This window comes from Podarcis muralis, chromosome 3, assembly GCF_964188315.1.
Source record: "Podarcis muralis chromosome 3, rPodMur119.hap1.1, whole genome shotgun sequence".
Lineage (NCBI taxonomy): Eukaryota > Metazoa > Chordata > Lepidosauria > Squamata > Lacertidae > Podarcis > Podarcis muralis.
This window is the reverse complement of record NC_135657.1, coordinates 43,891,090-43,906,963: the sequence shown is the minus strand read 5'-3', so window position 1 is coordinate 43,906,963 and position 15,874 is coordinate 43,891,090. Positions and strand designations below refer to the sequence as shown.

The 15,874-nt window shown below is 43.4% G+C and overlaps 1 protein-coding gene across 1 annotated transcript in view; it reads left to right on the top strand.

Moving 5' to 3' along the window:
• WDR64 (WD repeat domain 64) overlaps positions 1 to 15,874 on the top strand; it is a 71,111-nt gene that overhangs the window by 25,865 nt on the left and 29,372 nt on the right. The window contains exon 10 of the mRNA XM_028724115.2: positions 4,121 to 4,260. Within this exon, the coding sequence (XP_028579948.2) occupies positions 4,121 to 4,260 (140 nt within the window). The remainder of the gene's footprint in view (positions 1 to 4,120; positions 4,261 to 15,874) is intronic.

Sequence of the window (15,874 nt, the reverse complement as noted above, 5' to 3'; positions counted from 1 at the left end):
ATACCATATTGGCCTGAATATAAGACTCACCTGAATATAAGCTGCACCTTTAAAATTGGAGGGAGGGGGGAGAAAAAAGAAAAAATACCCGAATATAAGCCACTCCATTCCAGGCTGCATATGGGGGGGGGGGGCACGCTGCATTGCCAGTGGCCTTTCCCCTTCCTCGCTGTCTCCCTTCCTGGCCTTGGGGGAGAGGATGGAGGACCATGTGCAGGGCACTGTTTGCTCCTGGTTGCATACTGTAAGGTCGCAAATATAAGCCACACTTTTAACTTTTCATGGTCGGAATTTAGGGGAAAAGTGAGGCTTATGTTCAGGCCAATACGGTATGTCTAAAACTGAGCACATATGGGTCCAGCTATAGCACTACTCTGGGAAACTCAATCAGCAGAGAAAAATAAAAATGTCTGATGCTAAATATAGTTAGGTTACTGATATCCTCTTATTGATTAGCAGAGAGTGTGGCTGAAGTATTCAACATTTTATTCCCTGTAAAATAAAAATTGACATCCTAGCAATATTTTTTACTAAATTACACAAACATTTGCTGAATGCATTGATCGTGCAACTAAAACAAGAACTTATTTAAGAAATGAGTCAGCTGCTCCTAAATACTAATACTTGGGACTAAAAGCAATTTATACTTAGTATTAATTGCTAGGCTGTCCATGGCTGTTGCCGTACAGTTCTAATAAAGTGCTGTCAAGTCTTGCCTGTCAGTGGAATAATGTTGTTTTAAATCATTTGAAAAACTGAGTTATAACTTAGTAAACCTTTGCTGATAAAACTGTCTTTTCATCATTTTGCTCAGAAGTATTGGAAGAAGGTTGAACAGAGAGTGTATTCTTTTATTGCTCATCATTCATGTCAACATAATTCTTAGAAGTCATAAATTTAATGAATGCTGCAGATGTCTAGCTGCCTTCAAATCCTTTTTATACATTGTTATGCTGCCCAAAGTCTGCCTAACACTTTCTCTGAGCCAGTTCTATAGCACATGCTGTTTTTTGACAAATACAGGGAACTATGTAATTGCTTATGATTTTTCCCATTCACACCTACCCACACCTGATCGTCACACTGTTCTCTGTTTGAGGGACAGCTGCTTCCATGTGTCATCATCAACACCACCAAAAAAATCATCCCTACTGCCTGCCTGCTGGGCTGACATTTGAGATGAAAGATGCATAAGAAAGAACAGAGCTTTATTCTTGGAACTCAAAGAAGTTTCAATGGAAGTTGAGTGCAGTCTTATGCCTAGTCACGGAGACATAATAGTGATACAAAACAACCTTTTTAACTTTGTGCCTTCCCCATGCTTTGAACTACAGCCACCATCATCTCTGACTATTGGCCATGCTAGCTGGGGCTGATGGGAGTTGGAGTCCCAAAAACCTCTGGAGGGCACCAGGTTGAGAAAGGCTGGTATAAGCGTTTCTCAGGTTATTCATCAAAACATGGTGGCTGCTTCCTTACCCTAGGAACAGTAATGGTAGAAGAAGATGAATGGTTTAGAAAAACTAGCATTATGCTAGACTTTCTTGATTTTTTCTTTAAAATGCAAGGTGTGCATCTGTAAAGACTGACAGCAGGTTTTCCTTTTCAAGTACATGTATTGTAATTGGCTTCCCAAACACATGGCTGGGAAATGAAGCACAGCACTTTGCTGTAAAGGCTAACAGCAAACATGCTGTAGCCAGAGCCTATCCAGGTGCCAAATAAATCATTTTAAAATTGTGTTACTGAAACATTTCAGTAAACCAGCCACCCCCGTCTAAAATAGCTAGTCACAAAGTATTAGTTTGAGCAATTTATACATTCTTTGGTTACCTGCTTTCTAGATGTGCCTATTTTTTTCAACAGAGGATCAATCAGTCCTAGTCAGAACAGGCTGACACTGTGATAAGATGTCAGGAACAGAGCATGGTTCCTTAAAACCTCTGCAGTCACTATCAGGGTAGCTGTTGCTCCCCCTAAAAGAGATGGGAGGAAGAAGAAGAGGAGTTTGGATATGGTATCCCACTTTATCACTACCCGAAGGAGTCTCAAAGTGGCTAACATTCTCCTTTCCCTTCCTTCCACACAACAAGCACTCTGTGAGGTGAGTGGGGCTGAGAGACTTCAGAGAAGTGTGACTAGCCCAAGGTCACCCAGCTGCTGCATGTGGAGGAGCAGAGATGCGAACCCGGTTCACCAGAATACAAGTCTACTGCTCTTAACCACTACACCACACTGGCTCTTGTTAAGTTCAAAGGAATCATATGCATGGGAGAAGGATCACCAGAGCTGCATGAAACGTGATGAATAGAGACTCCAGTGCCACAGGGTGGTAGTCAACTAAGTTTTACTCAGAGAAGGCACACTGAAATTAATGCATCCTAGCCCTAATTTCAGTGGGTCTCTTTGGGATATTCTTCTCTCTATTGCTCTCATATGCCTTCAGTTTGACTGAAGATGGTGTGTGCTTCCGTTCAAGGAGCGACAGGGGTCTGTTCCACCTGGCATGTCTCCACGCCAAGACAAACGTGCAGTGGATTCTCATCCAAGAGATGTTGTTTGCAGATGACGCAGCCTTCACAGCGCACTCTGAGGAAGCTCTACAGAGACTCATCAACCACTTTGCCCAAGCCTGCTTGGAGTTTGGCCTCACCATCAGCCTGATGAAGACCAACATCTTGGCTCAGGATATTGCCAGCACTCCACACATCAGCATGGGTGACCACACTCTTGAGGTGGTAGACATTTTTGTCTAACTGGGCTGTAGCATAACCAGCAACTTCCATTGACACTGAGCTGTACAAGCATATTGGCAAGATAGCGAAGGCAATGGCTCATCTTTCCAAAAGGGTATGGAGGAATGTGATGCTAACAACTCCCAAGATGAAGATCTACCAGGCTTGTGTGCTGAGCATGTTGCTTTATGGAAATGAATCATAGGCAACAACTCACTACCCGCCAGGAGCAACGTCTCAATGCCTTCCGTGTGTGCTGCATCAGGAAGATTTTGGGCAGCACATGGTAGGACAGAGTCTCAAACAAAGATGTGCTCTTCCAAGCTCACATTCCCAGTATGTTCGCACTTATGTCTCAGAGACGTCTATGCTGGCTTGGTCACGTACACAGAGTGGCAGATGGCAGGATCCCCAAGGATGTGCTTTACGGGGAGTTGGCTTGAGGCACCATGCCTGTTGGCAGACCAACTCTGCTATAAAGATGTCTACAAATGTGAAATGAAGACTTGCAACACCAAGCTTGCCGTGGAAATTCCTTGCAGATGACCACAGTGCCTGGAGACAGTCAGGTTGTGTATCCACATCAATGGCCACAGGAGGAATGACTTCTGGGAGTAGCCCAGAGAGAAGAATTGTTATGGTGCATCCGTAACAGCAAAACCGGATGCCTTCATTTGCCCCAGCTGCCATAAGATATGTCTCTCCTGTATCAGTCTCGGCAGCTGGCACTGTAACTCTCCAACAGTTTGACTTAACCCTCAATGGTGGACTCTTCCATTGTCCCTCAAGAGCAACGGAGGCCAACAACTAACTCTACATAATATTTAGAAGAAAACCACCCCGAGTGGCACTGCACAATCTGTGACTGTGCTGGTCAGACACGTAACACCTACTACAAAGGTGCTTAATATACAGTTATCTCAGCAGGAATAAGGACATAGAGAGGAAACAGAATTCTCCCCTCCCTCCCATTAGACCAGTTAGCTAAGAATTCCCATGTGGTACTTGCAATATCAACACAGTATTACATGCAGCTACAGAAGAAAGTAATACAAATCCCACAAATTTGCTTCTGACAGGCTAATAGCTCAAACAAACACAGACAGACAAAGAGCTTTCCCACCCTCCAAAATGGAGGTTACATCTTAAAATGGCAACATGTTGGTTTGAGATGCATAGAAAAAATAATAACCATACAAGTGTAAGCACTGCCCTGCCCCCCACAAACTGCTAAATAATATGGTAATAATAATAATCTCATATCATGTACCAGTCTGTGATGATGATGATGATGATGATGATGCCACAGTATATTAATAACTCTACCAGTATTGAGTTGTTGTGCAGCCCAGGTAACAGGCTCACTGGTCCATTCCTTTCTCCAGGAGATGATAAAATTCTTCGTTTGTGGCATCCTAACATCAATACGAAGCCAGTGGGGAAGCTGATGGGACATTTATTTAGCATAACAGAGATTGTCACCAATGAAAAGGACCAGCACATTATTAGCCTTTCGACTGCAAAGGTAAACTACTTTTTCACTTTGTCTTACTGAGAGAAGCTGCTGCTTTCTCCTCTCATCAGTCAGTAAAAAATTTATATATATATATATATATATATATATATATATATATATATATATGCTTTCGTAGATTTTCACGGGTACAGGAATGCAGGTTTTGGTGTCCTCGGGTGTCTTCCCGTGTAAAAGATGGGGTGTCTAGGCGACGTTTCGACGAGGTCTCACTCGTCATCTTCAGGCTGGTGCTTTCGGCTTCTTGTTACTGGAACAGAGCAGGATCTCAGTGTTTGAGTTCCTATAAATACTGTTGAGGAGGTGTGGTGTATAGCCTCCAATGTTCTGGGCAGAGAGGAAGTTCCCAGGCTAGTGTGCCTTTTCTTCTTTTGTTCCTTAATTACTTGAGGGATATCTTGAGTGATTTCTTGAGTGATATCCTGAGTACCACTTAGGTGGGTCATTAGGTGTGGATTAGTTGCTAAGGCCTTTGTGTCTTGACCTCTTGAACTTTGTGAAGAGTTTTTCTGAGAAGATGGCTGTACTGCACTTAGTTGTGCTCTGGCTTGGCTTCGTGTATAGGGGCGAGCTGTGGTTTTGTGGCCTGTGCCAGCCAGATCTGTGTAGGGATTGCAGGGGGGTGCAGCATCCGGAGGTGCCACCATGGTTTGGCTACTGGATGGTGTCTGTAATTTATCTGTGGAGAGGGTCTGGGTTTGGGTCTGGTGTGGTTGATTGGTGATGGCGTTCTGTGTGCCTCTGGCTCTGGTGTCAGTTTTTGTGGGGAGGGCTAATTTCCAGATGTCTGGCAAGCGGGATGTGTCGTCACGCTTGTTCATGTTGTGAGGGTGTTTCTCTATCTCGATGGCTTCCATGATTATTCTCTTGTGGTGATGTTCCATGTTAAAGAGCAATTTGGAATCTGCAAAATTAATTTCGTGTCCTGTTTCTTTCATGTGTTGGAAAAGAGAGGAAGTTTTTTCTTCTTTTTTGACGGCATTCTTGTGTTCTGCAATACGTGCATTTATTCGTCTGTTTGTTTGTCCAATGTACGTGGCTGGGCAGACTTTGCAGGGTATTTCATAGACCCCTTGGTTTTCCAACTGGATTTTATCCTTGGGGTTTCTGAGGATATTGGCTATTTTTTGGTTGGTGCAAAAGGCTGTTTTGATATTGTGTTTATGGAGGATTTTGCTAATTTTATCTGTAGTGCCCTTGATATAAGGATGGTACTCAGGATATCACTCAAGAAATCACTCAAGATATCCCTCAAGTAATTAAGGAACAAAAGAAGAAAAGGCACACTAGCCTGGGAACTTCCTCTCTGCCCAGAACATTGGAGGCTATACACCACACCTCCTCAACAGTATTTATAGGAACTCAAACACTGAGATCCTGCTCTGTTCCAGTAACAAGAAGCCGAAAGCACCAGCCTGAAGATGACGAGTGAGACCTCGTCGAAACGTCGCCTAGACACCCCATCTTTTACACGGGAAGACACCCGAGGACACCAAAACCTGCATATATATATATATATATATATATATATATATATATATATATATATGGATGAGACAATCCACAATTTTTCCTTTGAGGTATCTTCCGCCTTCTAGTTCATATAGATATAGGCAGTGCTTTTTTCTTCAGAAAATGGTCAGGGGTACTCTCATTTTCCTACTCGTATTGAAATACTGCCCCTCAATAAGGCCAAACTTAGATTCACAAAATGTTTAGGGGTATGTGTGCCCCTGTGTCCCCCCCAGGAAAAAAAGCACTGAATATAGGAGGTAGTCAGCTGTACAGTACATTAGTCCAAAACTACTCTTTTCACTGTTTCCCCTGTCTCTATTTTAATCCCTTTCCCCCAATCAAAATGTTGAATATATTGGAAAAGCCCAGGGAAGCAGGATATAAACATATGGGAAATGGCTGCATGAAGAAAGGGATACTATAGAAAATCTTGTTAGCATATATCCATTTGCAAATAGTGAAATTGTTTATTTATCCGGCATTTCTAAAAAGAATCTGCATTAACATCATGGTAACTCCAATACTTTCTTTCCTCTTTCTTTAGTCCCAAAGGGATTTAATGCAGTCTAGAGTCTGGTATGACCTAGCCATGAGTTTGAATTTCTCTGGAGACTTCAGAGAAAAAGTAAACAAACAAACAAAGAACAATCAGTGCAATCTTGATCCTTTCTGAGTTTTGCACATATATTTTTCACTCTTGATACTTGTACTGGAATATAACACTTAAAAATAGTACTGGAATATAAGTTTATAGTGGTGTGTGTTTGGGGGGGAGTAGGCTGTATGTCAAGACCCTTCTAGTGCCTGAGCCCCACTTCTAATTCTTGGAATAGCTTCCCGGTGAGGTGATAGCCTGGGTGATGGGCCATTAAGGGGAACAAGGGAAGTGGATCTTTGCGAGACGGCGAAAAGGTGGAGGCCCCTCCCCCAGCTGATGGGTAGTTAGAAAGACAAAGTCTGAGAGCCGAGAACTGGAGTGATGTGAGGTAGGAGCAATGCTTTTTTAAATAATAATTTTTATTAAATTTTCCATTTTAACAATCCAATCAAATCACATTAAGTATTCCAAATTATACAAATACATATCATATAGTCCAAATATTCTGCCAAATTATAAATTTTTGTTGGGGCTTCCCATGCTTCAAGTTCAGTGGGGCACTAATCCTCTTATGTTTCTACTGCCTTGAGTTTCCAATATTTCCTTCTTTAAATCTCCCTGTTGTTATCCTTCCAGGAGCAATGCTTTTTTCTGAGTTTGCTCAAGGGTACACAGTACTGGCACCCTTTCCCCCCAATGTTAAGTGTAGCACTTACTGTAACTACCGTATTTTTCGTCCCATAGGACGCTCCGTCCCATAGGACGCACCTAGTTTTTTGGGGGGGAAATAAAGGAATTTTTCCCCCTTTATTCCCCCCCCCCAAAACCAGGTCTGGGAAACCAAACCAGGTTGGGGAACAGCGGTATGGTGGCGCTCCGCCTCCCCGCTGTCCCCAGAGCTTGTGGGGCTGGCCGATGTCTGCCCGAAGCGCAGGGCGCTCTGCTTCAGCGCGCCCCGCGCACAGTGCAGCAGGCTGCTATCCGCAGCCTAGGGAGCCCTGAGGGAACTCCCGCAGGGCTCCCCACGCTGCGGATGTCTGCCTGGCGGGCGGGACGCTCTGCTTCAGGGTGCCCCGCGCGCCGGGCGGTAGGCTGCTATCCGCAGCCTAGGGAGCCCTGAGGGAACTCCCGCAGGGCTCCCCAGGCTTGCTGATAGCTTTCTGATTTCCCCTTCATTTTTGGAGGGGGAAAAGTGCATCCTATAAAGCGAAAAATACGGTACTTCATGGTGATTACCATGAAGTATTTTTCTTTAAAAAATGCACCAGGTAGGAGGAAAGCTGCAAGCTGGAAAGTGAGAGAGTCAGAGCAATGTTATAATATAATATAATATAATATAATATAATATAATATAATATAATATAATATAATATAATATAATATAATATAATATAAATCATAATAAATTAATAATAAAAATATAGCAATGTACCTGCCAGGTGTAGCAAGGAGATACATCTTACTATATCCCTATAGTATCAAAAGGGTATTTTCTGTTTTCTCATCAGCCTACCATTGCATGAATGAGCTCTTGGCAAGCCCAGCCAGAGTCCACTGTATTCTTTGTTTGTATCAAGGCAAAACAAAAGCCTTCTGGAAACTATTAGAGGGAATTAAGAAGACTTAGTGTTGATGATGCAAGCGCAACACCAGAGTGGGGAATTGAGTTCCAGTATCTGCTTCCCTACTTACGTTCCATTCACTACCTGCTGTGACTCTGCTCTCCTGAGGGTGAAGAACAGCAGCATTCCTTGTCAGATTATGGCTGCGAATTAATTTGGCCTGATAAAGCTGATAAAACGGGGGCGGGGGCGGGGGGAGTAATTAAATCAATTAAAAGTGTGTAATTGAACAAACCTGAGGAAATGTGAGGTTGGCCACAATTCAAAGAGCTCACATCCAGAAATGAAGAGGCGTGGTGAACGGACTCAGCCCCTGAAATGTCAGTACATTCTGTTATCCGCATCCGTCTCTCCTGAGTGGTGAGAGGTTTTGAAGATTACCTGAGATGGTGGTGTCGTTGTGATGTATGGTTTAGTTACACATTTACACAAGCTGAGTATAAGATGGTAGGGCTCACAGCATTAAAACTCCAGCTGATCATGCTCCCCTATTAGGTTTTTTTTGGGGGGGGGGGGGTTGGAGCAAAGCCATGCTTTTGAACTTGACACAGAGAGGAAGCCAAGCTTATGTGTCTTCCCAGCTCAAAATGAGACTGGCCCAGATTATCTGTGGTCTAAAAACAGATGGAAGCAACTCAGGGAAAACCCAGAAAGACAACCATTTGATGATGACATCATGTGGCTGCCCCATATCAGTGAACAAAGTGCAACAATTCCACATTACGTTTCCAAGGGTGCTTCCAGAGAATCTATATACTGGGCAGTCATCCTGATTTTTTTGCAGGGAGATTAGACAATGTTGGCTATTTAATGAGTATTCTGAGTTGTTTGCAGGAAGGTTTGTTGATGTTGCATCAAAGCAAGTTCTCATTCTACGCAGTGCATTTTCTCATTACTTTCCTTATTGCGAAGTCTGATACCTGTGCATTTTTTTTATTGTCCGAAATGCAGAACTTTGCGTTTGTCGTTGTTGAACGGCATTGCGGGGGGGGGGGGTGTCCAGCTCAGTTTTCTATCAAGATCATTTTGAATTCTATTCTTGCCTTTTGAGTGTTAGGTTTCCTCACACTTTTGTAACCTTCACAAATCTGATAAAGATTCTATCAGCTTCTTCATCCAAGTCATTGATGAACATGTCAAAGAGCATCAGTCCCAGCCCTGAAGGATCCCACTTGAAACCTCCCAAAATTTGACAATGAACTATTGATAAGTGCTCTTTTTCTAACCAAGATACAGTGCAGAACTTTTTCAGATCCTTTGCTTAAATCAAGATAAAACTGTCTCCACAACATTCCCATACCCACTTAGTAACCTGCCGTATTTTTTGCTCTATAAGACTCACTTTTTCCCTCCTAAAAACTAAGGGGAAATGTGTGTGCGTCTTATGGAGCGAATGCAGGCTGCACAGCTATCCCAGAAGCCAGAACAGCAAGAGGGATCGCTGCTTTCGCTGCACAGTGATCCCTCTTGTTGTTCTGGCTTCTGAGATTCAGAATATTTTTTTTTCTTGTTTTCCTCCTCCAAAAGCTAGGTGCATCTTATGGTCTGGTGCGTCTTATAGAGCGAAAAATACGGTAATCAGAAAAATAAGGTAAAGGTACCCCTGCCCGTCCAGGCCAGTCATGTCCGACTCTAGGGTTGCACGCTCATCTCGTTGAAGAGGCCGGGAGCTGGCGCCGTCCGAAGACACTTCCGGGTCACGTGGCCAGCGTGACAAAGCTGCAGCTGGCGAGCCAGCACCAGTGCAGCACACGGAAACGCCGTTTACCTTCCCGCTATAAAGCGGTACCTATTTATCTACTTGCACTTAGGGGTGCTTTCGAACTGCTAGGTGGGCAGGAGCTGGGACCGAACGACGGGAGCTCACCCCGCCGCGGGGATTCGAACCGCTGACCTTACGATCAGCAAGTCCTAGGCACTGAGGTTTTACCCACAGCGCCACCCGCATCCAATCAGAAAAATAGATTATTATTATTATTATATTTTATTTGTACCCCACCCATCTGACTGGATTGCCCTAGCCACTCTGGGCAGCTTCCAACAAATATAAAAACATAATCACTTCCATTCGTAAACATCATAAATACTTTCAGGGTGTCATGTTATAAATGTTACTATTCTAGACAGTATAGTTGTAATGTTGCAAAAGTCTGACTTTTGTAAGCCATATCCACAATTTATTTTTAAATACTCAGCTTCACTCGGTTTCTTCTGGTTTAGCCGGATTCCAGCCAAGTGGCCTTTGTTCACATTGTCCAACGCTATCCATTGAAATGACATTGCAAATTAGACAGATGTTTCCCATAGTGCACTGGGCTCAGCAGGCTGCTTCTACTCACGGAGAGGTTCTTTGTCGAGAGCAAGCAGCAGAGTGCTGTGGGTTTAAATAGAAAGCTGTGGGGCCTATCTGTGAATACAAATCTTTGATAAAGGCTTACTGAATATAGCCATTCTTCTCCACCCCCCACCCCATTGCTCTCTGGATGGAAGACTGACGTACATTTTATAATGGAGACTCAGTCGCAATAAATAGGGTGTGAACTGTAAGAACAATCACAGCAAAATTCACTGTTTGAACAAATTCTAGACTATTTCCTATCTACATCTGGCACTTCGGCCTAGAAAAGAAAATGGACTGAAATGGGTCAAGTGGTGAAAACGTACATTTTTGTTTTTACATATTGGTTTTGTTCAAAGTAGCAGCAGGGAACAACCTTTGTCATGTTGCATGAAAATGGGGCAACGCGACCCACCATTTTTTTCCTATTGAACTCAAGGAACAAGACCTACAGCAGGCATGGGCAAACTCGGCCCTCTAGCTGTTTTGGGACTACAACTCCCATCATCCCTAGCTAACAGGACCAGTGGTCAGGGATGAAGGGAGTTGTAGTCCCAAAACATCTGAAGGGCCGAGTTTGCCTATGCCTGACCTACAGTGTATAGGATGTCAACTTTAAGCATGTATTTAACTATCTCCTTGATTTTTACATATAATCCAGAGGGCAAGACTTTTACATACATACATCATTTTATTTGTATGCCACCTTCCCATTTAAAGCCATGCTCAAGGCAGCTTTCAGCATGGGGGAGGGGAATACCTGAACAAATTAAGCATCAAAAATACAAAACTAAATTGATTAATTTCCACATAAATCATAAGATACAAAAAATATATATAATCAGTAGCAGCAACAACCCTGCCTCCCTCTCTTTACAGAGAGACTCCTAGCAACTCTTAAGAAATTCATTATGGTTGGAGGTCTCAGGACGCCAAGTGGCGTCTATTTTTACGTTTGCCAACTGAAGAAACAAAATGAGATTTGGGCTCCTTCCCCTAATACTGGCAGCCCCTTTCTGCTACTACTTGACTAAATATTAAAGCCATTTCCATATATTAACAAATTAAAACCAGCAAAATAGAATTCTGAATGGAGCCATGTGATATTCAGACTGTAATACTAGACACAGAGGCTCCACTGAACAGTGATCCACTCCATGTTTTCCAGTTGTGTAACATACTAGAATCTGGAGCAGTTCAAACCCAGGACTCAGACCCCATCTGCACTATACATTGAAAGCCGTATCCTACCATTTTAACAGCCATGGCTTCCTCAAAAGAATCCTGGAACTGTAGTTTGTTAAGGCTGCTGAGTTTTCAGGAGACCCCTATTCCCTTCACAGAGTTAGAACTTTCAGAGTAGTTTAACAATCCATCCCTTGTCCTAGGGGACTTTGCTTTAAGTGTATAGTGCCTCAGTCTCTCCCCTCTCTCTTCCCCAACCAGGGAAGCTGTCTTGCTATTAGAAAGCTATGAAAGAGTCTAGGAGGCCTCACTTTTGACTAAAGTCATTTTAATGAAACCATGATCTGCCCTGAGCACTGTCCTTGTCTGTTTTTTTCTGGGGCCCTTGGAGTCTTACACAAAATGGGACTTACTGAGAAAACATACAAAGAATTACACCCTCTGATTATTTAAAATGGCTCCTTCAAATCCGAACAATACAGTAGCACAGCCAGAATTCCATCCATTCCCTACGTAGCCGAGAGCCAACTGAATGGGAGAAACATTCTGTGAGAAAAGTAACCCAGATAGGAAACCTGTACTCTCCAGGAATAGCTTTCAGTGTCATAATTGTTCAGCTAGCCTGTAATTTTCATTTTTACTTGCATTAAGGTCTCCATAGACTTCTTGAATTGTGTAAGTGGACTACAGTGCTATCAGAAAGGCTGTAAAATCCACAGTCAAAACACTGGTGAAAGCCAGACAATTTTCATGTAATGCCGAATAATAATATTCAATAGTTCTGATAGTATCTCATCCCACTGAGATTAATGCGACTTGAGCTCTGATCACTGTTCAAGATGTCAGTCTCCAGGATCAGATGTCCTTCATATTCTTTACAGCATTAGAGCTAATTACATCTCTCTTAAATACACATCTCCGTCTTTTTCAAGCATTTCCAGGTACAGGGGAAAGCAAATAATTCCTGGGCAGGATGAGCTCTTCCACTGGGCTTAGTTAGCACCTTGCTCACACTCATGTGTTCTCCATAGATGAAACAAAGCATGAGTAAGATCAGTGGGATCACATGCAAAAGCATGTGGAATCTCACACGAGGTGCACTTACTTTGATACAGTGTCAACAGTACCAAACTATGCATGGATTCATAGTTTTCCGTTTCAAAAACCAGCACTCACATGGCGGTCTACATGGGTCATTTGTTACTTTGCCCAGGCAAGTTCTCTAATTTGTCAGAACTTAGAATAGCGCTGTTCTCTATAAATAAAAGCCTTCCCCCCAAGCGGTTTGTCGCTGGTCACCTCCATAAGTCCCGAGCAAATGTGCTGGCATTTCTCAGCTGCTCATTGTGCCTGACCTCACGCAGCCATGCGTGTGTGTACATTGTTACATGCACATGGTGACGCTGACTCCCCAGCCCGCTTGCAGCAAACTGTGTCAAAGTTACTCATGTTTAAACTTGTCACTTGCATAATTGCTGCAGCTCATGCCCACAGGACGAGGAAAAAGATCAAGGTGAAAGTGTTTGTTCCTGTCTCTCTCTGTAGGAGCTTTGAGACTTACCTATGAAATGGCAACTTTCTCTTCTGAATGGCAAAGGAATAGTGTGCCCGTCAGATACCACGTAATGAGCTCAAACTGCTATATTATTTATCCATTGCCAAATAATTTATGGCAAACTATCATGCCTTCCATGGAAAAGCATTGTGTAAGACCAAATTCTCTAAACTCATAATGGAATTCTGTTCATAAAATCCTGAAGCTTAGAAAATTGTGTATACATGGCCATCGGGTGCGAGACCCAGAAAAGTTTTACAATGCAGATTAGTAGGGCCAAGATTAGAGCTTTAGACTTCCTATTGTTACGCCAACCCTCAATCTCTTTTGAGCAGTGCACAAGCTTCCAGGCGATTCCAAACACTTACCCTGGGTAGTGTTTGAGAATCGAGACACAGCACAGACTGTAGTGACTTTGAGATATAATACGGCTTATTCATATATATATACAACCTGAGCGTACGTGGAGGGAGTTGCAGATCTTACAGCATTGTCATCTCAAGGGTGACTTTCCCTGCTTCTGCCAGCTGGAGTCCAGAGCAGCCGGCCATATTCCCAAGTCTCTGGGCTGCCGCCTTCCTAGCCAGCAGCCAAGATGGTTCTGGCCCTCCAGTCCCCACTTGGAGTGCTGACCTGACTTCCTTTCTTCTTCCTAGAAAACCCTGCCAAAACCTGAAGCTCCTTCCTGTCACCTCACACCCCTCCCGGCCACCTTGGCAACTTCTGTTTTACCAAGAGCTGGGGGATTCCTTTTGAGGTGACCTCTGCTTATTGTTTCATAATGAGCTACATTCAGCTAGTCTAGTCTGGCTAGTGAGCATAGGCTACATACACCCAGGAGAACTGCTGCAGCTTGTATTTTCCTTTCAGTGTACCAAATATTATCTCAACACTACCATTTCTTGATTTCTACTCTTCACTAATAAACTCTGGCACTCCAAATCTGTAACACTAGAATAGAAAAATGCATTGCACAAAATACCTACTTTCTAAAAAAGCTACGGTAAATCAGAACTCTAAAGCACGGATCATAGGGCACTTGCTAAGGAGTAAGGCTGCAAAAGTCAGCCTTTTTATACCTACCCACCCATTAATGCATCTTTCTTGTTGGTAAAATTTCCTTACCACCCACCAGTGCTCAACAGAAGGAGGATTCAGCTTGTGCTATAGAACCCCTGCCGCCCACCTAGAATCCTGAAACGCCCACTAGTGGGCGGTAGGGACCCGGTTGACAACCCCTGCTATACACACTTACCTGAGAGTAAGTTCCATTGAACAGAATGTGGCTTACCTCTGAGTACTGTAGTTATATGTATGTTTACACTGCACATCTCATTGAAATCTGTCTTATTGATAGACACAAATAGAGTTGCTATTCTATGGTGGAGCTGGCAACATGGTGCCCTCCTGTTATTGGCCTACAACTCCCATCATCCCTGATTATTGATCAAGTTGGCTGGAGCTGATGGGAGTTGTAGTGCAGTGTCTAGAGCAGGCATAGGCAAACTCGGCCCTCCAGATGTTTTGGGACTACAACTCCCTTCATCCCTGACCACTGGTCCTGTTAGCTAGGGTTGATGGGAGTTGTAGTCCCAAAACATCTGGAGGGCCGAGTTTGCCTATGCCTGGTCTAGAGAGCAGCTTGTTGGCTACACTGTGCTATAGCATTTTCACAAGTGATCCTGGGAACAGTGTTTTGTCTAGAATGTGCCACATGTTACTATGCATTCAATAATATAAAACAAAAGAGGCATTTTAAAATTTAAGGTGCGTCTACATTTGAATTAGGGGGACACGGGTGGCGCTGTGGGTAAAAGCCTCAGCACCTAGGGCTTGCCGATCGCAAGGTCGGCGGTTCGAATCCCCGCGGCGGGGTGCGCTCCCGCTGCTCGGTCCCAGCGCCTGCCAACCTAGCAGTTCGAAAGCACCCCCGGGTGCAAGTAGATAAATAGGGACCGCTTACTAGCGGGAAGGTAAACGGCGTTTCCGTGTGCGGCTCTGGCTCGCCAGAGCAGCGATGTCACGCTGGCCACGTGACCCGGAAGTGTCTCCGGACAGCGCTGGCCCCCGGCCTCTTGAGTGAGATGGGCGCACAACCCTAGAGTCTGGCAAGACTGGCCCGTACGGGCAGGGGTACCTTTACCTTTACCTTTACATTTGAATTACTGTTTTAAAAATGCAGAAGAAACCCTTTTAAAGCACTGTTTGTTTATACAGCTGCATATATTTAAATTGGATCTTAAAGGGGAAGAATCCAGTCATAGTTAAGCTAATTTAAAACCATTGATTTCATCAGTGACCAGACCGTAAAAAAGTCATTTCCACTGAATGCATTCCAAGTGGTTCTTATTTAAAGTTGATTTGAGCATTAGAGGCAAAATCTGTCTTCAGTCTGAGTGAAACCATAATGACATTTCATTCAAGTTTTGCCCCCATAAAATTGATTGATGTTATATTTATGTTTTTGCTACTAGTTTCCATCTTGGTGCTAGAGAAAGTGATTTAAAATGCAATTACTTTTAGAATCCACTGACTTTAATCAAAATTTAATGTGTCCTTCCCTGACAAATTGTGGGAAACTCTAGGTCAAGTGCATCCTGGGGGGTGGCAGGCTTGAATGGAAAAACGAAATCCAAAATATAATTTGGATAAAATATAATTTGGTTAAAATATGGTGGTTCCGTTTTTTTGTGGAACAAGACAGCATGGTGACACAATAAACTCTTTAGCTGATGAAGAAATAAACCATTTATCTGCCTTGGTGGTTCAGTTGGGACAGCATGAGACTTTTA